At 47.1% G+C, this 19836-nt stretch overlaps 1 protein-coding gene across 1 annotated transcript in view; it reads right to left on the bottom strand.

Annotated features, from left to right (window-relative positions):
• Window positions 1-19836, bottom strand: part of Scrn1 (secernin 1) — a 62918-nt gene that overhangs the window by 8393 nt on the left and 34689 nt on the right. The window contains exons 3-6 of the mRNA XM_051152340.1: window positions 17702-17883; window positions 10123-10325; window positions 7274-7468; window positions 4331-4496 (exon numbers count right to left, since the gene is read on the bottom strand). Of these exons, the coding sequence (XP_051008297.1) occupies window positions 4331-4496; window positions 7274-7468; window positions 10123-10325; window positions 17702-17883 (746 nt within the window). The remainder of the gene's footprint in view (window positions 1-4330; window positions 4497-7273; window positions 7469-10122; window positions 10326-17701; window positions 17884-19836) is intronic.

The raw sequence follows: 19836 nt of genomic DNA, 5'->3' as shown, positions 1-19836 counted from the left end.
TGTCTGAGTCATGGCTGTACCTCCCAGCTACCAGGCCAGGCTACGCTGCTCCAGTGTTGCTGAGGGGCCACAGTGCTCCAGGTAGGAGGGAATGGCCCATTTCACACATGGGAGGACTGAGGCTCAGAGGCCAGTGCTTTGAGTAAGTGGCTAAGTCCAGATCTTCTAAATACAAAGTCGGCTTTCTCCACCACCTCCCTCTTAATCCTCTGTCCAGACTTTATACACATGAGCTACTACAAAAAAACAAAAACAAAACAAAAAAATCATAGCTCTGGCCTGAGAACAGTCTGACCTCAAACACACCTCTGTTCTTGCAGAAGACAGAGACACTCCCCAAGAGATTACGCTGGGCTGATCTCGTAACTAAAGTCCCCAAGGGACAGGAGACACAGAAAGAATAATGCAAAGGCCCTAGCTCAGATGAATCTTCTCAACCATGGTCCCACCGAGGGACAAAACTAGCCTGGAATAACCAATTTCTCCCAAAATGTAGGCATTTTTCTGTATGGCTCATCTGTAGTCATATGACAGTGCCGCTCTAATTTTATAGTCAGCTGAAGGAAGAACCACTCAGTGAAGGAGCCTGCACTGTATAGGAGCACTGCACAGGAGCACCGAGAAGGAGTGCAGCACAGGAGCACCGAAAAGAACTGTACAGGAGCATTAGGAAAAAGAACTGTACAGAACACTGGGAAGGAGCACTGCACAGGAGCACTAGGAAGAAGAATTGTACAGAACACTGGGAAGGAGCACTACACAGGAGCTTTGGGAAGAAGCACTGCACAAGAGCACTACAAAGAAGATTGTACAAGAACACTGGGAAGCAGCAGTGCACAGGAGCACTGGGAAGGAGCACTGTACAGGAGCACTGAGAAAGACGACTGCACAGGAGCACTGAGGAGGATAGCTGAAATTGTGGGGCACAGGATGGCCCTGCAGACAATAGGCTAGAGCCAGAAGCTTGGAGGCATTTTGGAAGGTCAGAAGCGCAAGAGGGAAAGAGGAGAGGAATGCTGTAGGAGGGCTTCAGAACGAAGTTGAACAGCATGTGGGTGCCATTTGGTCCAGTGCCCTCCACTCTAGGTACATCTATGCCGTTTGTGCCCTGTGGGCCCAAAGGCCTCTTGTACCTCTTCTAAGAACAAAGAGGTGCCACCTGAGGCCGACAGTTACCCTCATGGTACCACTGGGCCAATCCTTGAGGGGTGCTCTGTTCCTCCATGATCTCTCCAGTTAGTGTGACTCATCTTCATCCCCCTGTTGGTTTCCCACCCTGTAACCTGAGTCTGTGTGGGCTTGCCTACATGCGAGGGCCTTTTTGGCACAGCCTACAACTCTACCTCTAAGGAGAAAGAAGCTCAGATTTGTGGTGTTTGCACATTTCTGTGATATAAACCTTCTCTTTTTAGCCCATTGAGAACCACCAAAGACACCACAGTGCATGAGCAGCTAGAGGTAATCACAAGTACTCTGGGTGCCGCATGCCCTACGACTCTACACGTCACAATCTGAACGAAACGAAGTACCTCTCTAAATATTCCTTCCTTCACAAGCCGACACAACAGTGGAGCATCAGCAAGTACTGGTTTCTCAGGAAATAGCTCTGCAGGTCAAAGCCCGTTCCCCAAAGCCAGCCAGCGTCACTCTATGGATAAGCGCGGAGCCTGCTGGTTTAACAGAGTAACACGGAAGAGTTTGACTCCTCAGTAAACTTGATTAAAGGCCCTTTGCCTCTCCCTCAAGCATTTGAATGCTAGTTTTGCACTTTCTTTTGCTCTCAAATTTACATGGTGCCTGGCACACGAGAGGAGGCAGCATGGAAGATGGAGTCGTGTATGAAAGCGAGCTTTCCAAGATCTGTAAATTAATGTGTGGGACATGACAGAGACGTATCCAAGCAGACAGAGCCCCCGGGGAAGAGCCATTGGACCTGATCTCAATCAGGAGGAGCAATCTGTACACCACATTCAAAGTCCAAAGATGATTTCTGCTCAGATCATCTCAAAACATTCTATCTTTTAATAATAGCAAAAGTCTGCTGAGATCACCCCAATTTATTACCTCTCCTACCCCCCAAAAAATCCAGGAGCAGGTAATTACACTGCCTGCTGACAAAAGACAGAATGTACAGCATGCCCAATTATAGAGAAGCACTGAAATGTCGGACAGAAATGACAATTAAGCACAGTCATGAGTCACTGTGGGTGACACAGCCCATTTCACCACAGTAGACAAAGCTGAACTATCTTCTCAAACCGACTGCAATCTTCCTCAAGGTCTTTCCAATTAACTTAACCATGAATAATTTTCTTTTAAAGCTATTTTAAATCTTCTATTTAATACCAGAAGGCAAATTCACAATCCATTCCTATAGTTGGAGTAAGTAGCCTGCTTCAGCCTGGGCAACCGTATTCCTTTCTCTGAGTGTTCTGGCCATGAAAGGTCTCACATCCTAAGCAAAGTTAGAGTGGGACATCCAGATAGGGCAATGGAGCATGGGTCTGTCAGACCTACTACTTGAAGGACTCCTGTTCCCTAGAGAGTAATATCTATACTTGGCAGAACACTCCAGGCTGGAACAGAGAACTCTCACTGCCCCTGTAGACCCTTTGGGAAGCAAGTCTTACCCCATTAGGCTCGGGGCTGGACACCAAGAGGTGTAAAAACCAGGATCTGCTAGGTCAGAACATGGGGGAAGGTGGGGATCAAATCAAGGCTGAGTAGATGGGAGTCAGGAAGACTCATCCAGAGAGGGTGGCAGGAATACTGCAGACTGGATGACAAGGGAAGGGCCAGTGGCAGGAACCATGAGGATGGCTGAGCTTGGTGAGCAGAAGGTCAGGGAAGGACTAACAGAAACCTAATCACCATCCTCACACACAGGAAGGTGACCCAGCCAGTTCCGGTGGTTCAGGCCTGTGGTACTAGATGTGGAAGATTGATGGAGAAGAAAGGGGAAGGAGGGTTGGGAAAGGGAAAAGAGGGAAGGGAAAGGAACGGTCTTGCCTACTTAGAATGCTGCTTTGATTTTTGTGCCTGCTGAATCCCACCTTTCCCACAGAGTCTAGGACCTGAAGTTCCTTCATCTGAGAGGTTCTTCCCCTCATCACCTCAGCTATGGCCCCCTCCCTCCTTGTACACACTCCATGCCTAACTACGCAACAAGTACAAAATCTGATGCGTAGTTAAGTGCCTGACAATTGTCGATGGGATGTGAAAGAATTATGTTTTATTACAAGTATCTATTGGCGTTGATAATGGTTTTTAAAAAATAAATAAATAAATAAAGCTAAGCGGTCGAAGAGGTGCTTGAGTCACCTAGATCAGTTTCTGAGAAAGGAGGAAGACACAGTCATTGTTTCAAATTCCTGACACAGAAGAAGGAAAATAATTTCAGCCACAAACCCAAACAAAGGCTTATGAACTGTTAGTCAAACAGTGCTCCAGGTTTTCACCAGCATGACACCTGAAAACACCAGAGTCACCCAGAAGTTTTCCAGCTGAGGATCATTCAGCTGACAGGTTCTGGGGTCCAGCTCCCACACTCTGGTGAGGTAGGTTCGAACCAAGGCATCTGTATTTTTCACACTGTCCTTGTGTGTGCAGGTTTAGAGACCTCTGGCTGCTTGGTTCTAAGCTACTGGTGACATGACCTGTGACTGAATGCTGCCTAGGTGAAGGGCCACTGTCTTCCTGGCCAAAAAAAAAAAAAAAATGGTCATTATAAATAATGTTAAGGCTACTATGAATTATTACTTTGTCTCACAGTCTTCTCAGCAATAGAAAGCAGAGGCTAGGTTCATCCCACTGTAAGTGCAAAGGCCGTGATGAGTGAGGCAAGCAAGGCACTTACACAACTGCTAGGTAGCCGAGGATTTGAAACCTGGCTGTTCCTCCCAGAGGAGGTGCCCATAGCACTGTGCAGCCTCCCTGCTGAAGTGGGTGGACAGAAAGCAGCTCCCCAAACACAATGTCAAAAAAGTGGCAGGTGCTTCCAAGCATATCATCCCTGGACCATCTTGTCCAGTAACTCACCAGAACCGGCTCTCTGTAAACCCTGAGCATCCCTGCATGCGCCCTTTACTGTGTCTTGTGCTTCTTTCCATCTCCGTCTATAACACAAGGCTTAGCCCATGATTTGTACTCAACAACAATGACTGGGTTCCGTGACCAGAATCAACGTTTATGTGGCTGCTGCCAAGCACCCCATGTAAGCATAGCTCCCATGCTACCAAGAACGGAGAAATGTCACTTGAGTATCCAAAGAAAGGGCACAGCCAGGGGTGTGCTCGTCCTGTATGACGTGTATGACGTGTTTTAGACAAACCTGGAAGGATCTGGGGTCCCGGTGAAGTAGTGGATGCACGGTGAACTTCTGTTCTGAGGCAGGACAGATACTATACTGGCTGTGGTGAGGAAGGACTCAGAGTCTATGCAAACTCCACTGGCTTTGTCTCGTAAGATATTAATCATCGTCTGCACAGTGATGCTTTCTGAGAGACAGAGAGAGAAATGTGACTGTATATAACTGCGAAAACTGTCAACCAAAACAAATGAACTTTTTACTAATAAAGCCCCTGAAATCATACCTAAGGAAATAATTTCTCGACTACTGTATGCAATTCGCAGTTGCTCTGGCGACTAGGTTTGGCCACATGATAAGCCCTGGCCAATAGGAGATGGGCAGGAATGGTGTGTGCACATCTTTGGTAATATTCATGCTCTGTCCTTAGCTTTTCCGTCTGCCTTCCTGCTGGCTGGGTGAGGCCAACAAGTGGTTCACAAACTGCAGTTCAGTGTTGAGCAGAAAAATCTCCAGCTCTGGACTGTCTCTTTCCATATAGGTGCTAGTGTGGGAAAGAAATAGCTTTGCTCCTCCCATCCCCTTTAAGCCACATTAACTCAGATCTCTTTGTTACAGCCTTACCTCTACCTCAACTAGTGCAATAACTGAACCGACACACAGGTAAAGCATATGGGGCTGATATGCAGCCCTCCGCACTCCTCATGCCTGCTGCCCTGGGTTAGTACACTCTCTGAAGAATGACCACTCTGCAGTGTGAAACATGAGCAAAGGCATTTAGAGTACTCAGTGTTCAGGACTACTGGTTGTAAGTCCAGACGAGTGGATTAACTCCTCAGTATACAGCGTCCCATTCCAACAGGTTCCCCCCTGGTTAGGAGTCTGTCAGCTGGGTGTGGCGGTTCATATGCCTACAATCCCAGCATTCAGGAGGCTGAAGCAGGAGGAACACTAATTTGAAGCCCTCCTGGGCTACACAGTTAGTTCCAGGCCAGCCTGAGTTACATGGAAACCTTTCTCAAACAAACAAACACCAAAACCAACCCAACAACAACAACAACAACAACAAAAACACGGTAGTTGTGTGGAGAAGCGGCTGGCCAGCCATGGACTCCGGAATCCAGATTGGAACCTGTAATAAATTCACCCTTCCTCAAAACTGCTCCCCAAAGTACCAAAACCAAGCATGCAGGCCCATAATCCTACCCTACACAAAGATGGAATCAAACAGAGAAGGGATTTTTAGTATGATGCAGATCCACTTTGTAAGCCTCTATCTGCATTTTATACAAAATACTAGCAATTTCTTTGATTTCTTCACCTATCCACTGTCCCAGCGTCCTGCCTCACAAGTTGCTATTATATAAACAGGTTGGCAGTATCTCTGCCATCTATCTGCCTTGCTGTTCTTTCCTTTGTTGGTCCAGGTTTCCCAGCCTGGACTGTGCAGGTGGCGCCCCCTGGAGTTACAACGGGTTCCTCCACCCTCTGCTTCCCGTTAACTACTGCCTATTTAGGCTTGATGTTTGCTTGAGCAGGACAAAGAAGTTCATCACTAGTTTTTAGCTTGAAACTTTTAGAACTTTTTAATGACCCTCCCATTTAAAAATAAATACTTTCATGCCTTTTTATATAACAAGTGTGCCTGTGTGTGTGTGGGCGGGGGTGTTTGTCTGTTTGTGGTTTTGTTGCTTGTTTTTGCTATAGGCAAAAGTCCCAATGTATTATTCAACATCAAGGGCCAGAAAACATTTTCCTGAAAGAACCAGATAGAAGATATTTTAAGCCTCTGGTCCACATGCTCTCCACCACACTGTCCTCACAGCAACTTCTCAGATCCACCATCATAGAACAAAGGGGGCCATAGGCAGTTCATTCACAATGAAGTGAGTCTGTGCTGTGGTTTGGACCTGGAATGTCCTCCAAAGAGGCAAGGGCTGAAGATCTGGTCCTTGGGCTATGATGCTATTGTGATGTGGGAGGCCTAATAGAAGGAAGATGGGCTCCCTGGGGGGTGTGGCCTTGAAGGGGTATTAGGACTCTGCCTCTCTCTCCCTCCACAACCCCACCCACCCCGTGTTTCTCATAGCTTCCCAGACACCATGAAGTAAGCAGTTTCCTCAACATGCCTCAGGTGCCATGACACCTGTTCCCATTTCAGACCCAAAAGCAACAGAGCAACTGATCATGTAACAAAATCTCTGAATCTATAACTCAAAGAAAACTTTTTCTCCTAATAAGTATTTCTATCTCAGGATTTTGTTACAGTGATGAGAAAACTGACTAGCATAGTAGGGCTTTATTTACAGAAGAGGCCGCTGCTAGAGGATATACTTTGAAGCCATTAGTTTTAAATGATCAAGTTAGATTGACAGCTATGCATGTAGAACCATCCAGTAGATAAGGTACCCATTATAGGCAATGGAAGAGGGGGTCTATTCACACATATAAACAAGAAGCTATCTGTTCAACACAGTTACCTAAATGGGACTCTTAATCAGAATTTACTATGCTTGGCATGACTGTATGGCACAAACGAGTTATAAAGAGAATTCAGTTCAACAGTCCAATGCAGAAGTCTGTGGATAAAAGTGGTACCCAGGCACTATGATAGGATCTCAAAATGAACAGAAGGCTTATCCTTCAGGATAGGTGGGCTAGAGGAGAGTTCTCCCACGTTTCTGGAGCTGTAAGGAAGACTGCAGTCAGTATTACAAAGGATCGCGTGGCAACAGCAGTGTTCAGCATCAGTGGATATAAGAAACCCTTACAGGTTCCTACAAACATGGAAGCTGCAAGTAAACAGATGCAAGCTGCCTCTTTTCCTGCACACCAAGAACATAAGGTGCAAGTTTGTCTCAAACATTCAAGGCTTATTCTCTACCCTTCCTCTTTGTCCATCCTCCAAAGTTCAGGCAAGAAGCAAAGCATGTAAGAAGGAGAATTGTACGGAGCAGGTTAACTTACCTTCCTGCTTTGCTAAGCTGTCTTTCCCTGCACAGCAGTCCATATGGTCATCGGCTGGAGAAAAAACCTGGGCAAAATTGAATTCCTCCTCTCCGGTCCACCAGCCTTGACTTTGAGCGTAAGTTCTGAGTTCTGGGTGTTCCTCGTCCATCTTTGTAGTGAGTGAAAGCTGATTGCAAATGCACCTCACTCCCTCTGCAAATAGTTCAATGCTTGGTTAACGAAAGAAACCCCAAGGCTACAAGGGAGGGATCAGTTCCGTTTCTGAGGAGAGAAACACAAAATCCTGATCTTTGCTCTAAAAGTTCAGCCTGTCTCCATCAGATGTTACGAAGCTTAAATGGACATCAGCTTTTATGGCCGTAAATTCACAAACAAAATGAAACACTCCCTTTTATTCTGACTAAGTAAGCCCCAAGCATGCGTGTTTACGGGGAAACCGAACAGTTCTTTGAACAGACTTCTCACGAGAGTTGGAATCTCTATGCGATTCCTCTACAGGGATACTCCACAACATTCATGGGCTCCTCCTCCCCATAAAGATGCTCCTACCTCGAGGAGCACTTCCACCACCCCCACCCCCACACACCCAAACAGATGAGGGGTGAGTTGGTCCCTAAGCTTCAAGGTGCTTGCCTAGACAGCAAGTGGCTAGGTTACCATCATTAGCTCCTTAAGGGCCATTCACAGAGGCCACTCCCAGGGAGCGTGCTGAGCTTCCAAATTCTTGGAGAATTATGTAAGAATGAAGAAGACCTTAGAGCCCCTACTGCCTGAAGGCAGGTCCCTAGAAGCAAGATCAGCTGGACTGTTTCCCCAGCACTCCCAGCTTTGATGACTGACACCTCCAAAATATGCTCTCCTGACTGAGAGGCACTGATCATTGACCATTGCTTTTTTTTTTTATGTAAAATTATAATTAAATTTATAATTAATGTAAAATTATAATTAAGCAACAGAAAACAGTTATGGTCCGCAAAAAAGTGGTACTGACACTACTCACAGTATGCTATTCAAAGAAAGGAACGCTCTTGCGGGCTCCGCAGAGGTTATTTTCCCAGAGGGCTGGTTTGTTAGACATTTGTTTGTAAGAATCTGAACTGAGAGAACGGAGTGCATTAGCTCCTCCTACCACCATCAATCACAATGCTGCTGGGGTCGGAGAACATGAAATCAGTGAGCTTTAAAAAAAAAAAAAATGGCTGTTTGAAAAAATGTTTAGTGAAAAACAACACTTGTTTTGTAGACATGGACTTTTTTTTTTTTTTTTTTTTTTTTTTTTTTAATAAGGGATGCTTTGAAGGAAGCCTAGCTTCTGAGTGCAGTTACACATCAAAAAGTCTTAGACTCTACTTAAAAGCAACTGGACTGCTTTGAAGCGCAGCCCATCCGTCCGCCTTCCCGAGAGAGCCATTTGATAGCACCACTTTATCTTAGGAGGGTTTGTGTAAAGGAGTTTCACATTCCTGCAGCGAAGGAGAGCTGGAGGTCTAGGGGAAGGGCTTTTGCTCTGCATACACTCTAAAACCTGAAGCATGCACAGGCCCTGAGAAATATATGCTGGGCACACAGAGGTAGGAAACCTCCCTGATGGCTCAGCTAGCCCATTCGACACACTGTGAGAATGAGCAGACAGTCTTCACGCACATAGAAAATTGCTCTGCACGGCTTGTTCTCAGCGGGGCAACTTTGTACAAAGTCCATACACTAAATGTGATGGAGCCTTCATCACTGGAACCTGTGCACAAAATCAGGCTTGACTCCCAGTGACTATAACAGATCTGGCTATGGTTGGATTTGGTTCTGATTACCTAAAAAAAAAACACTTGGGTGGCAAACAGACTGCATACATAATATCTTTCATAAATCAAGTGGTAAAGACTTTATAGTAAACTCAGCTGAACAACAACAACAAAAAACAAAAACAAAAACAAAAACAAAAAAATGCAGCCATGTAGAGGTTCAACAAGATGACAGCGTGTGCATCTACTTGCTGGGGCTGCCTGGAACTCGGCAGGGGTGAATGGCAGCATACATGGTATCTACCTCTCATCTTGCCCCAAGGACTGCAAGGGGATAGCCACTGACCGAAGTTTCTCTGCAACCATGAAGGATGTTTGGAAGCCCTTTAACTAACTCTGGGACTCTATCCCATTGGGACTCGAAGGAAGCGGGGGCGGGGGGTGGGGGGTGGTAGGGTAGTGGTGGAGCACTGTCTCAGCACTGGACCAGAAGCAAGATGCTGCATGAGCTACACTGGCACTTCTCAAGTTCATGGCCAAGTCCGTGCCCTTGTAGGGATGGGGTCTCAGACATATGGATAGCCTGGTTGGCCCACAGCGGCACTCCATGGTCTTCACAGAGCCACATTTCAAGTCTAAGCTTAAGCAGTTATGAAAGCTGAGAACAACAGTGGATTGGTTGACCTCTTGTGAACCAAGACTGCCTGTTCCCTTGCCTAACTCAAAATTAGGTATGTGCTTCCTGAGTCTTCTTTTTTTTTTTTTTTTTTTTTTTTTTTTTTTTTTTGGCTTTGATTTGGTTTTGGTTTTTCAAGACAGGGTTTCTCTGTGTAGCCCTGGCTGGCCTGGATTCACTTTGTAGACCAGGCTGGCCTCGAACTCACAGAGATCCACCTGCCTTTGCCTCCCCAAGTGCTGGGAACTTCCTTAGTTGTGATACACCTCCACTGGACTCAGGAGACTCCGGACACATTTCTGGAGACAGGCACCTGGAAGTGAGAGGCATACATGCCAAAGCCTGAAGGCGGATGCAGATAAGACACACCACAGCAGCACAGCCAATATCACCTCAGCCTGTCTTATCCTCAAAACTCTGTGCCCCCTCACCTGTGATTCTCTCGGCAGCCCAATACTTCCCTACGGTCTCCAGAACCCAGGCTTCCTCACGATCCACCAGCAGGTATGCACTTTGGAAGCTATGGCAGGAGTGCGCGTCTTCGTAGTAATTCCCGCCTTGTCCGTGCTCATCCAGCAAGGATACGATGATGTCTAGGGCTTCTTTAGCTGTTGCCCCTCGTTCTAAACCAAGCCTGAAGGAAATTGTAAGTACACCTCGGTCATCTCAGGCCACACGATCATTACCATAGCAAGCTAAGACTGGGGCAAGGTCAAATCAAGAAAGATGCCAATGTGTACAAACGTGTTAAATATTCAGACCTATGTATGAACTGAATGCAGAATGCCTCTCTCACACATCCAGTTATTTTTTTAAAGATTTATTCACTTTATTTGCATTTGTGTTTTGCTTGCGTTTATGTCTGTGAGAGGGTGTCAGACCTTCTGAAACTGGAGTTACAGACAGTTGTGAGCTGCAATGTGGGTGCTGGGAATTGAACTCAGGACCTCTGGAAGAGCAGCCAGTGCTCCTAACCACTGAGCCATCTCTCCAGCCCTCACACATCCAGTTATAAACAGTAGGAATGTGTTCTGTCTTTGGACATCCCACTCCCATAAGACTAGAAATATCAGGGGGCCAGTGGCTGTACTCTCTGCACTGGAAGGTCAGCTCCTTCTTGCTCTTGGCTGACCATATCTTACATAGGACTGTCAATCTCAGCTCTAGCCTGGATTTCCTTCTGACAACAGCCTAAGCAAAAGGAAATATGCCCATCTTGGACCAGCTGCTTTTCTACACTGGGTATCTTGGGCACAGTCTATTGTGTCTCCTCAAAGTTCCTGTTGAAACCCTAACACCAATGAGATGGTATTAGAAAGTGGGTCCTCTGGGAGATGATGAAGTCATGGGAGTGGCACCCTCATGCGTGCCACTAGTGTCCTTTATAAAAGAGGCCTCCTCAGAGAGCTGCCTTGCCTCATTCCACCACTGGAGGACGCAGTAAGTAGTTGTTGTGTATGAATCAGAACATATTCATATTAAACATTAAATAATGTTATCTTGATCATGGACTTCCTTGTTTCACACATTATGAGCAATACATTTCTACTGTTTATAACTACCCCCATTTAAGGTGTTTTGTTATAGCATCCTATAGTGGACTGAGAAAACTGATTCCAAGGGGTTGATTGCCAGCCACTGTCCTCTGTGCATATAATTTGCTCAGAGATCTCATTAGGCACAGGTTATAATATGACTGGTTCTGTGTACTTCCCTCCTACACATTGGACTGCATCCATTGGCGTTGTTTACAGAACCAACTGTCAAAAGAGCACAGACTCCTTCTAACGTGAGCCAGACGCCCTCCTTCTCCAGCCCCATCAGCGAATAAGCCTGTTAAGGAGAATGCAGACACTGCCTCTGCTGTGGCCTTGGGAAGTCTGCATAACAGATTTGAACTTCAGTTCCATGCCATCTATAAAAAGCATCAAGGTCATCGGGGTGTGGTAAGACAGTAAGCACGGAATGATGGCTGGAGCCAAACCGGTCACCAGTCAACTTCAGCAGGTGGAGTGCTGTGGCCCAGAAACTCAGAGAGCACAGGACCCAGCCCCAGCTCCTGTCGTGTCACCCAGTGGTAGTATGGGCCTTAGACATGTGACCCTTTCCGGTGCCATGTCCTCAAACTGGCCATGCGCACACACCACATAAACGGCATGAGGTGCGCTGAACTATTACTCCGCCTGTGGGGCCTTCACATCGTTAGAACAGAGCAGCAGCAGAGCTACACAGGTGGTGACGCAATCCTGTCCTCAAGAAATCCGCCCTTGACTTAAGAAGTATCGACTATTCAAATTCTTTCAACTGAATGCATCTTAAGAAAGGTCCTGCTGTGCTGTCATGGAGAAGAAAGGATAATGCAACTGAAAGCTGTGGACTGAGCCGTGTGACTGGCTTATGCTCATGGTCAGGGCATCGCCTACCTATTCACTTGACGAGGCCTCCTTTTAAGCTTACTTAGGAAGACTTGATAACAGAGCCATAATTTACAGCAATGAACCCTAGGGCCTTGAAAGAATAATAAGAGTAAATCCTGGGCTTCACAGATAGGGTGGCTGGGTTTCAAACTGTTGTCTGAGACCACCCCCCGTCAGTGGCAGCACATTATCCCTCTGGCATGAATAAAAAGAACAAACTCTACATTAAGTAGATTTCCCTGTGCGAAAGTCACCACCTCCTAAAAGGAGGTGCATCTCAAAGATCTGGAGCAAAGTCATTTCCAGGGTCCCTGGTCCCAGTGCCTCATGTCTCGATGCCCCCAGGCCTCTGCAGGCCTACACTGCCCCACACAAGCACATTCCAGGAGCATGTGACAACAGAGCTGGTGCAATAGTCTTTGGAGGCTGGAATTTCTGTTCTGTAGACTCTAGTGTGCATGGCTGCTGACATCCCACAGAGGCTCTGTACTTGTGTTTTTCCCCCATCCCAAAATACAGGGAGCATTCTGATTTCACTGTTCCTCAGATCAGCACCAAGAGTGAAAAGGCATCTGTGCCTTTAGCCCACGTGACCATTCCCACCCGGCCTCCTGGCCACAGGCTGAGGACAGGATCGCCCACTCCACAGTACAAGGGCCCATTAAGGACTCTGGGACCGTGCACATGCCACCTGAGCTCAAGAGGTACAGATGAGTCCCAAGTCACTGGGCAGGAGGACATCACTCAGCATCCTAAGGCCTGTTTCTAAGCCGTCCCCGCCCACTCTCACCTCCTAGATGGGTTGGATGCACAGGAATCCAAATGAGCGCAGCATGTTTCTGACCCAGTGCCTAAGGTGACTTGGTGGCTGTGCCTTAGCCTAACCAGGACAGAGAAGGGTCAGAAGGACCCACGTTGGTCTCATTCAGACATCTACATCCAAAGTGCTTTGACAGAGTTGTTCTGGGTCTGAGAATTAGGCGCTCCAGAATTCAATTCTTGGGTTTGTTGCTGGGTGGGGGGAGGGAATTGAGGCCCATAGCCTGGCTCACAAGTAGGCTATGCTCCCCTGCCCGGTCCTGAAGGAACCCATCTGACAGCACCCACACTTTGCTTTAGAAATCTGCCCACTGAGCTTTGCAATATTTGTGACTCTGTAGTTCAGAATGGGCTCCCCTCTACACCCCAAATAAGCAGGGCTAGGTGAAAACTGGATTGAGCTTCGTAAACCACTGCTATTCTGAGGCAAGTAGTGAAAATAATTGATAGCCCAGCCCTAGAGGACTCTGTTCTCAGAGGACACTGTCCTCAGAGGACTCTGTTGCAAATTATCCCCACCCCCACTTCCTACCAACACATACTCATGGTCCCGTCTAGCTTATGGCCTTTTGGACAAGGCCTTTAGCAAGGGCTGGACATAGGAAAATGCTACAAACAGATGGTTATGGTCATCTTCAAATGCTGAAGCCACTTCTCCCATGTGGGGGGCGATGAGAGCTTTGGGGAGTGGTTAGGCAGTGAGAGTGGAGTCTTCATGATGAGATGAAGGTCCTTAGCAAAGAGACACAAAAGGTTGTCCTCTCTCCACCGTGGCCTTCTGTACCTGGGCACTGTGACCTTGAATTTCCCAGCCTGCAGAGCTGAGATATAAGTATCTGTCCTTTAGCCCTCCAGTCTGCTATGTGTTTGTTACAGCACTCCAAAGGGACTAAGGAAAGTGGTCAGTGGATGTTATATGCTCTGTGCACTGGAACTTAAAAATCATGGAAGGTCACTGTTTTGGATTGAGCCCCTGCAACTGGCTCTCAGCTGGCCATTTCAGACGAAGCTGGAGTTGCCTAGGCTTAAATGCCCTGTAGCTGGAGCTTTTGAGGGCAGAGGTAGCCCACTCTTTCCCTTCTTCGATAAACAAACGATTCTAGTCAGCCTGGGGCAGCACAAGACAGTCCCTGTAGCTGTAACCCTTACAGGAAAGTAACCTGAAGTCACCCAATGTTAAAGAGCTGCTTTTTTCTTCCCCACATTGTTCCGTTTCTCCTTTTTCCACTCTGTGAAAGCCAGTGTTCCACCCTTGCCTGCTGGGGGCTGTCTGCTTCACAGAGTGAAGGCTGCCCTGATTCGTGCATCACGAACAAACGCCAACTCAGTCTAAAACTAAACTTGCTGTCACGTCATCTTCTGACAGGGAAGAAGCTGTTTGAGACCTTTTGACTCCTTTCCACTTCACTTTCCTGTCTCACTGGAAGAAGAAAAACATGATCGAATCTAGAGAGAAGTGGTACCCTGGTATTCCTAGCTCAGCCACTGTCTAGCCCTGGGGTGTTGGGCAGGCCACATAACTTCCCTAATTTCCAGTTTCCTCGTCTACCATAGAACTTAGAAGGCTGAGCTCTTTCCTTTGTTGTGTTGAATGAAATAACACATATGAATCCAGCTTCTCAAGAGACTTGGGGAAATTGTGACTTTAATTCCACAGATGCTTCCCCTACAGGTATTGATAGAGCCTTCTTTTCCATCACCTGTGGACTCCCACATTTTTTAACAACCTACCCCAAAACCACAAGCCTCCAGCCAAATTTCCTTCGACTTTCTTTCAAGACTGTCTGAGATCTCTGACATGAGAAGCCTAGGCTGGTGGGTTGTGTTCAGAATTATATGATGCTCCAGAACACTAAGACTGACCAGGTTTAGTGTCAATGCCAAACTCATTTAGAAGTAGGAAAAGCCAGGTTGCAGGGCCATAGATGGCTCAGAGGACCAGAGTTCAGATACCATGCAATGCTGGGTGCTCACTCACTTGTGGTTTCAGCTCCCTGGAAATTTATAGAGAGGAACACCCAGAGCTGGCTGGCTGGGGAGGCTAACTGTCCTGGACCCTCCCTGGAAGAATGAGGTGGTAATGTGATATAGGAAGACTCTGGACATCATCTTGGGCCTCCACGCGCATGCACACTGCACACACAGACCCCTCAAATGAAGTGGAGGCAGTCTGTAGAAAAAGAAAAGGATGAAACCGGTGTATAAGGATCAGGTGCCACGCATGGACAGAATGCACGGCTCTCTGGAGCCAGCTGGCACTCCACCTACTCGGAGAACAGAGTGTTAAATGTGAGGGGTTTTGAGCTTGCCTGCTAATCGTTCCTCATCTTTATACCACAGGCAGGCTACAATTTAGCTCTGCCACCCCACTTCTAGCTGATCATTAGGTATTTCCTAGAATGCCACTGTCTAATGGGATCCAAACACCTCCTGGCCTTCATCTGGATAAAGGCCAAGTGGCATCATCAGGACAAACAGACCTTAAATAGAACAGATTCCAGGTGCAGGAGACACCTTGACTTCCAGAAAATATAACCCCCTATTTTAATGTTAGCTCCTGCCAGCTGCTTGGTTCGTGGATCCATCGTGGATCCATCGTCACTAACAAGCAAATACCTCCTCTCTCTCTCTCTCTCTCTCTCTCTCTCTCTCTCTCTCTCTCTCTCCTCAGTCTCTCTCTCCTCTCTCTCTTCTCTCTCTCTCTCTCTCTCTCTCTCTCTCTCTGTCTCTCTGTCTCTCTCTCTCTCTCTCTCTCTCTCTCTCTCTGTCTCTCTCTCTCTCTCTCTCTGTGTGTGTGTGTGTGTGTTTATATGCCTTTTGTTGTGTGTGTAGGTGCTGGGGCGAGGACTATTCGGAGATATGTAAATAAGAAAGAAGGGAGGGAGCGAGGGAGGGGGAGGGAGGGAGACAACAGACAAAGCTTGGCTTTTAGCAGCACTAAGAATGAATTATAACAAGTATTGCTTAATGCTTACATTTCCACACACCTTTAAGAAGCACAGACAAATTATACCTTTACCCTAAAGATAGCACCTATTATTAAACTGAGGCTGTCACTTGGGTGTGTCTCATGCAGCTGATGGATGGATGGAAGGCACAAAGGACCAGAGGATGCAGATGGGGAGCAGCTATATTCTTTGAATAATCAGCCACAGTCTCACAGACACTTGAAGTAGAGAGTGTGAAATATAAATAGCCCGCTCTTGCAGGAGCTGCCTGAGAAGCCAGCAGCCAAGCACAGAGGACAGGCAAGGACAGCGCAGGAAACGATGCTGCAGACAGCAACAGCTGGAAGGGCCTGAGCACCATGTAAAAGGTGATCTCCAGCTGTGCAGCGGTACAATCTCTGCCTTATGTCCCTTCTGCCTTGCTGAGGTAGACTGCGGGCAACCCACCTGCAGTCAGGGGCAGAGGACTGTGAAGCTGCCTTTCTAGCAGGCTCCTGGGCAGCGTGTCTGTGGAGGCCATGCTTTGAGAACTGCTGCCCTAGAGCCTCTCCACTTGCAGTGCTGGAAGGAAAGGTACTCTCCATCAGCGCTCAAAAATTAACTTCTGGGATTAGGATTTCTGCCAGCTCCCTAGGTCCCATACTGCAACACTAGCACAAAGTCATAAATGAGGGATGTTTTCACCACTGATTCTTCATTGTCGGGGTTTGTATTAAATGTAGAGGTGTATTTAAAAGACAAAAAAAGGAGCTGCCAAAACAAATTCTACACGAGCAACTTTCCTTTGGTGGGGAGGAGGGGGAGATGTTCAAACCTCAGTTCTTTTTCTTAGGAAATTAGCTTTAAGGAGGAAGTTCTAAATCTGTCCAATATAGGTCTCGCCTTGAAAACTGGAAGGGATTTAGCACAGAGCAAGCAGGACAAGTTGGTGCTCCACTCCACTCTGAAAGCCACGCCATCTGACAGCCACGCCCTCCTGCCCCAAACCCCACCTTCCCTCAGCTACACCTTGATTCCATTTCAGAGGGCCTACTGCTCTCTCCTACACCCTTCTCCTTGCTCATTCAGCACTCAGCTACAGACCACCCTCATGTGCCAGGCCCAGTGCCCAGTACTTGTGCCACAGGGGAGAACAGATCCCAAGATCTCAGCCCACCCAGATTCCGCATCTGGCTCCTTCTGGTCCACAGTGTCTAGGAGAAGAGGGAAAGCAAAGCCAGACCACCAAATGGCAGACAGAAAAGAGGGCGCTCCACCTGTGTTCTTTCTTCTTTTAATAGTATATGCATTGTGTTTATTGTTTCTCTTGTATGCTATTATAATTTCCAACTCCATAAAATGCTATTTAAAATACTGATTATAAAGGCCCAAAACAGGCTTGTAAATGAGGCATTTTAAAGACATTTTTTTTCATTAGTAATTCTTCATTTTCAGGGCTTCTATTCAGACAGTTCATACAGAAGGGTGTATGACCACAACCACAGCCTAAGTGTAAAAGCATCTTCATGATCCCCTAAAAGCCCCCTTACCCACTCCATACCCCACCCTAACCCCAGAGAAGTCCACTTTCTGTCTCTGTGACTCCGCCTCTTCTGTGACTCACTCACATGACTTTTCTACATGATGCCTTCCACCGAGTGTGTATCAAGTCAAGATCCTATTTGTAGCACATAGCAGCGCTTAATTATTTTTTTAATGATGAATAATATCCCATTACCATCTACTCTATTTTCCCCATCTTAGAACTTCTATTAAGCAGAACTTCTTACAATACAGGAAGTATGGGGAAAAAAATAATTCCCACTCCCACTGTCACCATTCTGTACCTGACCAGATCCATCCCCAGTAAAGCTTCCGTCTCAGCAGCTGGTTCTCTGGCGTTGATGGCTTCATTGGCTATGCACACTCCATGTTCATTGGCTCCCATTTCTGCCCCCCAGAGCCAAGCAGGTCTGCTTATCACTATGGCATGGGTCCTGGGAACTTGGTCGATTGAGATGTAAGTACACTGAAAAGAAAGACAAGCAAGAAGGTGCCGTCACCTGTCAGAAACCTGTTAGTTTCCACCATGGTACCTACAGTGGACCATCAATCAGTTATGGAGCCGAGAAGTAAAGGGCCTGAACGCCCAGCCTCCAGAGACCCCAGGGCAGCCCAGGGTTCCTGTGGTGAGCATCCTTCTGCTTTGGTCAAGTCAGTCTGTTGACAGCGTTTCCTCCCACACCATCACGTTCAGTCGGGTGTTGAGCTGGCCACTGCACTGACATCTCTGCTCACTGCCACAGTCCCATATGGCCCTCAGAAAACTCCATCCTCACACGCAAACCTCCATCTTTCTCTGTGATTCCCAGACTCTCTAGAAACCATAGATCTCTGGCTTTGAATGAACTTTCACCCAGAAACCTGACCCAGAAAGCAGGTAAGAAGATGCTGTCTAAAGCAAACACAAAAAAAAATAGGGCTCTGAACACCGTTAAACAATGCCCGGGGTTTGTGGGACATTTGACAGCCTATGATCTCGGCAGTGTAGAAAAGGGGACCAGAACATGATTTTACCGTTGCACTTTCAGATGCTAGGCTAGCGAAGCCACCAACAGAAAAACTTTACGGAGAGGTGTCCTTCTCAGCCCCGACAGAGACAGAGCACACACTACTCCAAGAACCTGAGCCTATCTCTGAAGAAGGACAGCGCTCACAACATCAAACAACTTCTAAGGTCGTTTTAACCTCCCATCCTTCTGCCGGGGTTCAGGGGTGGTGCCTTCCTATCATCCAGGAAGTCCTGAGTTTAATCCCACCAATCATTCACAGTGGCACACTTCTGTAATCACAGCACTTGGACCGTGGAGGCAGAAGGATCGGAGGTTCAAAGCCCGCCCTGGCTACGTAGGAAGTTCAAGGACAGCCTGGGCTATATGAAAGCCTGTTCCAGTAAGTTAATAAGCAGGACAGCAACAACAACAAAAAAAGTAAGGCTCTTTCCTTCAAACAAAGTGTTGAGCAAAAGTTGGAACACAATAGAGCTGGCCCAGCAAATGTGGGAAGGGGCAGGAGACGATGGTGGGGACACCACTGGTTCTGGAAAGCCACTCAGACCATCGCCTACTCTGCTCCCTTCCCTCCGCCCCCATCATGGCTCAGTCCACCCCGGGGGACTGGCCCTCAGCACTCATCACTACCTTCTGCAGAGCAGTCATCCAAGGCTGTATCACACTCTTTGCATGGTGGAAATGCCAAGCTAGCTGCGGGCTCCATCTACATTTCAAACTGGGAGCTCGAGAGAGCTTTCTTTTTATCAATTCAAGACAGCTGCTCATGAACCAGATGCAGCACACACAGTCACTCCGAACTGATTCCCTGTAATGCCAAGCTTTGCCCAGAGTGGAAACACAGGCTGCACACACACTCCATGGCTTCAGCCTCTTTACAACTCACGTCAGGTGTTTCTCAAGACTGCAGTGATACTTTTTCACCCGATATGTTTTTGGAAACTGAAAGTTAATTAATCACAGAGGTTGCCAAGAACCTCTTAAGGTAGGGGTGTGTGTGTGTGTCTGTGTGTGTGTGTGTGTGTGTGTGTGTGTGTGTGTGTGTGTGTGAAATTGACAATAAAACACACCCTTGAAATGTTTTCCCTGATTTAATTGCTGAAAATAATTTATTTTGAAAAATGATTCTTGAAGAACAAAGAGCTGACCCAGCAGAAGTGCTCACAACTAAATCTTTTCTCAATGGAACTGAGGTCTCCATCTTCAAAACGTATTCACTCCAAGTATACAAAGCAAGCAGTTCGGCATCACCATGACTTCATGTGAAATGTCCCCTAACACCCACGTATTAAAGGCTTGATCCCCAGTGTGGTACTACTGGGAGATGGTGGATTTTTCATGAGACATTTAGGGGAGTCGCCCCAGCTCCAGCAGCCCCCTGGCAGCCTAGGCTCAGCTGCCTATGCAACATG

The sequence above is a fragment of the Acomys russatus genome, chromosome 10, assembly GCF_903995435.1.
Source record: "Acomys russatus chromosome 10, mAcoRus1.1, whole genome shotgun sequence".
NCBI lineage: Eukaryota > Metazoa > Chordata > Mammalia > Rodentia > Muridae > Acomys > Acomys russatus.
Note: the sequence above shows the minus strand (reverse complement) of the source record. Positions and strands in the feature narration are given on the sequence as shown.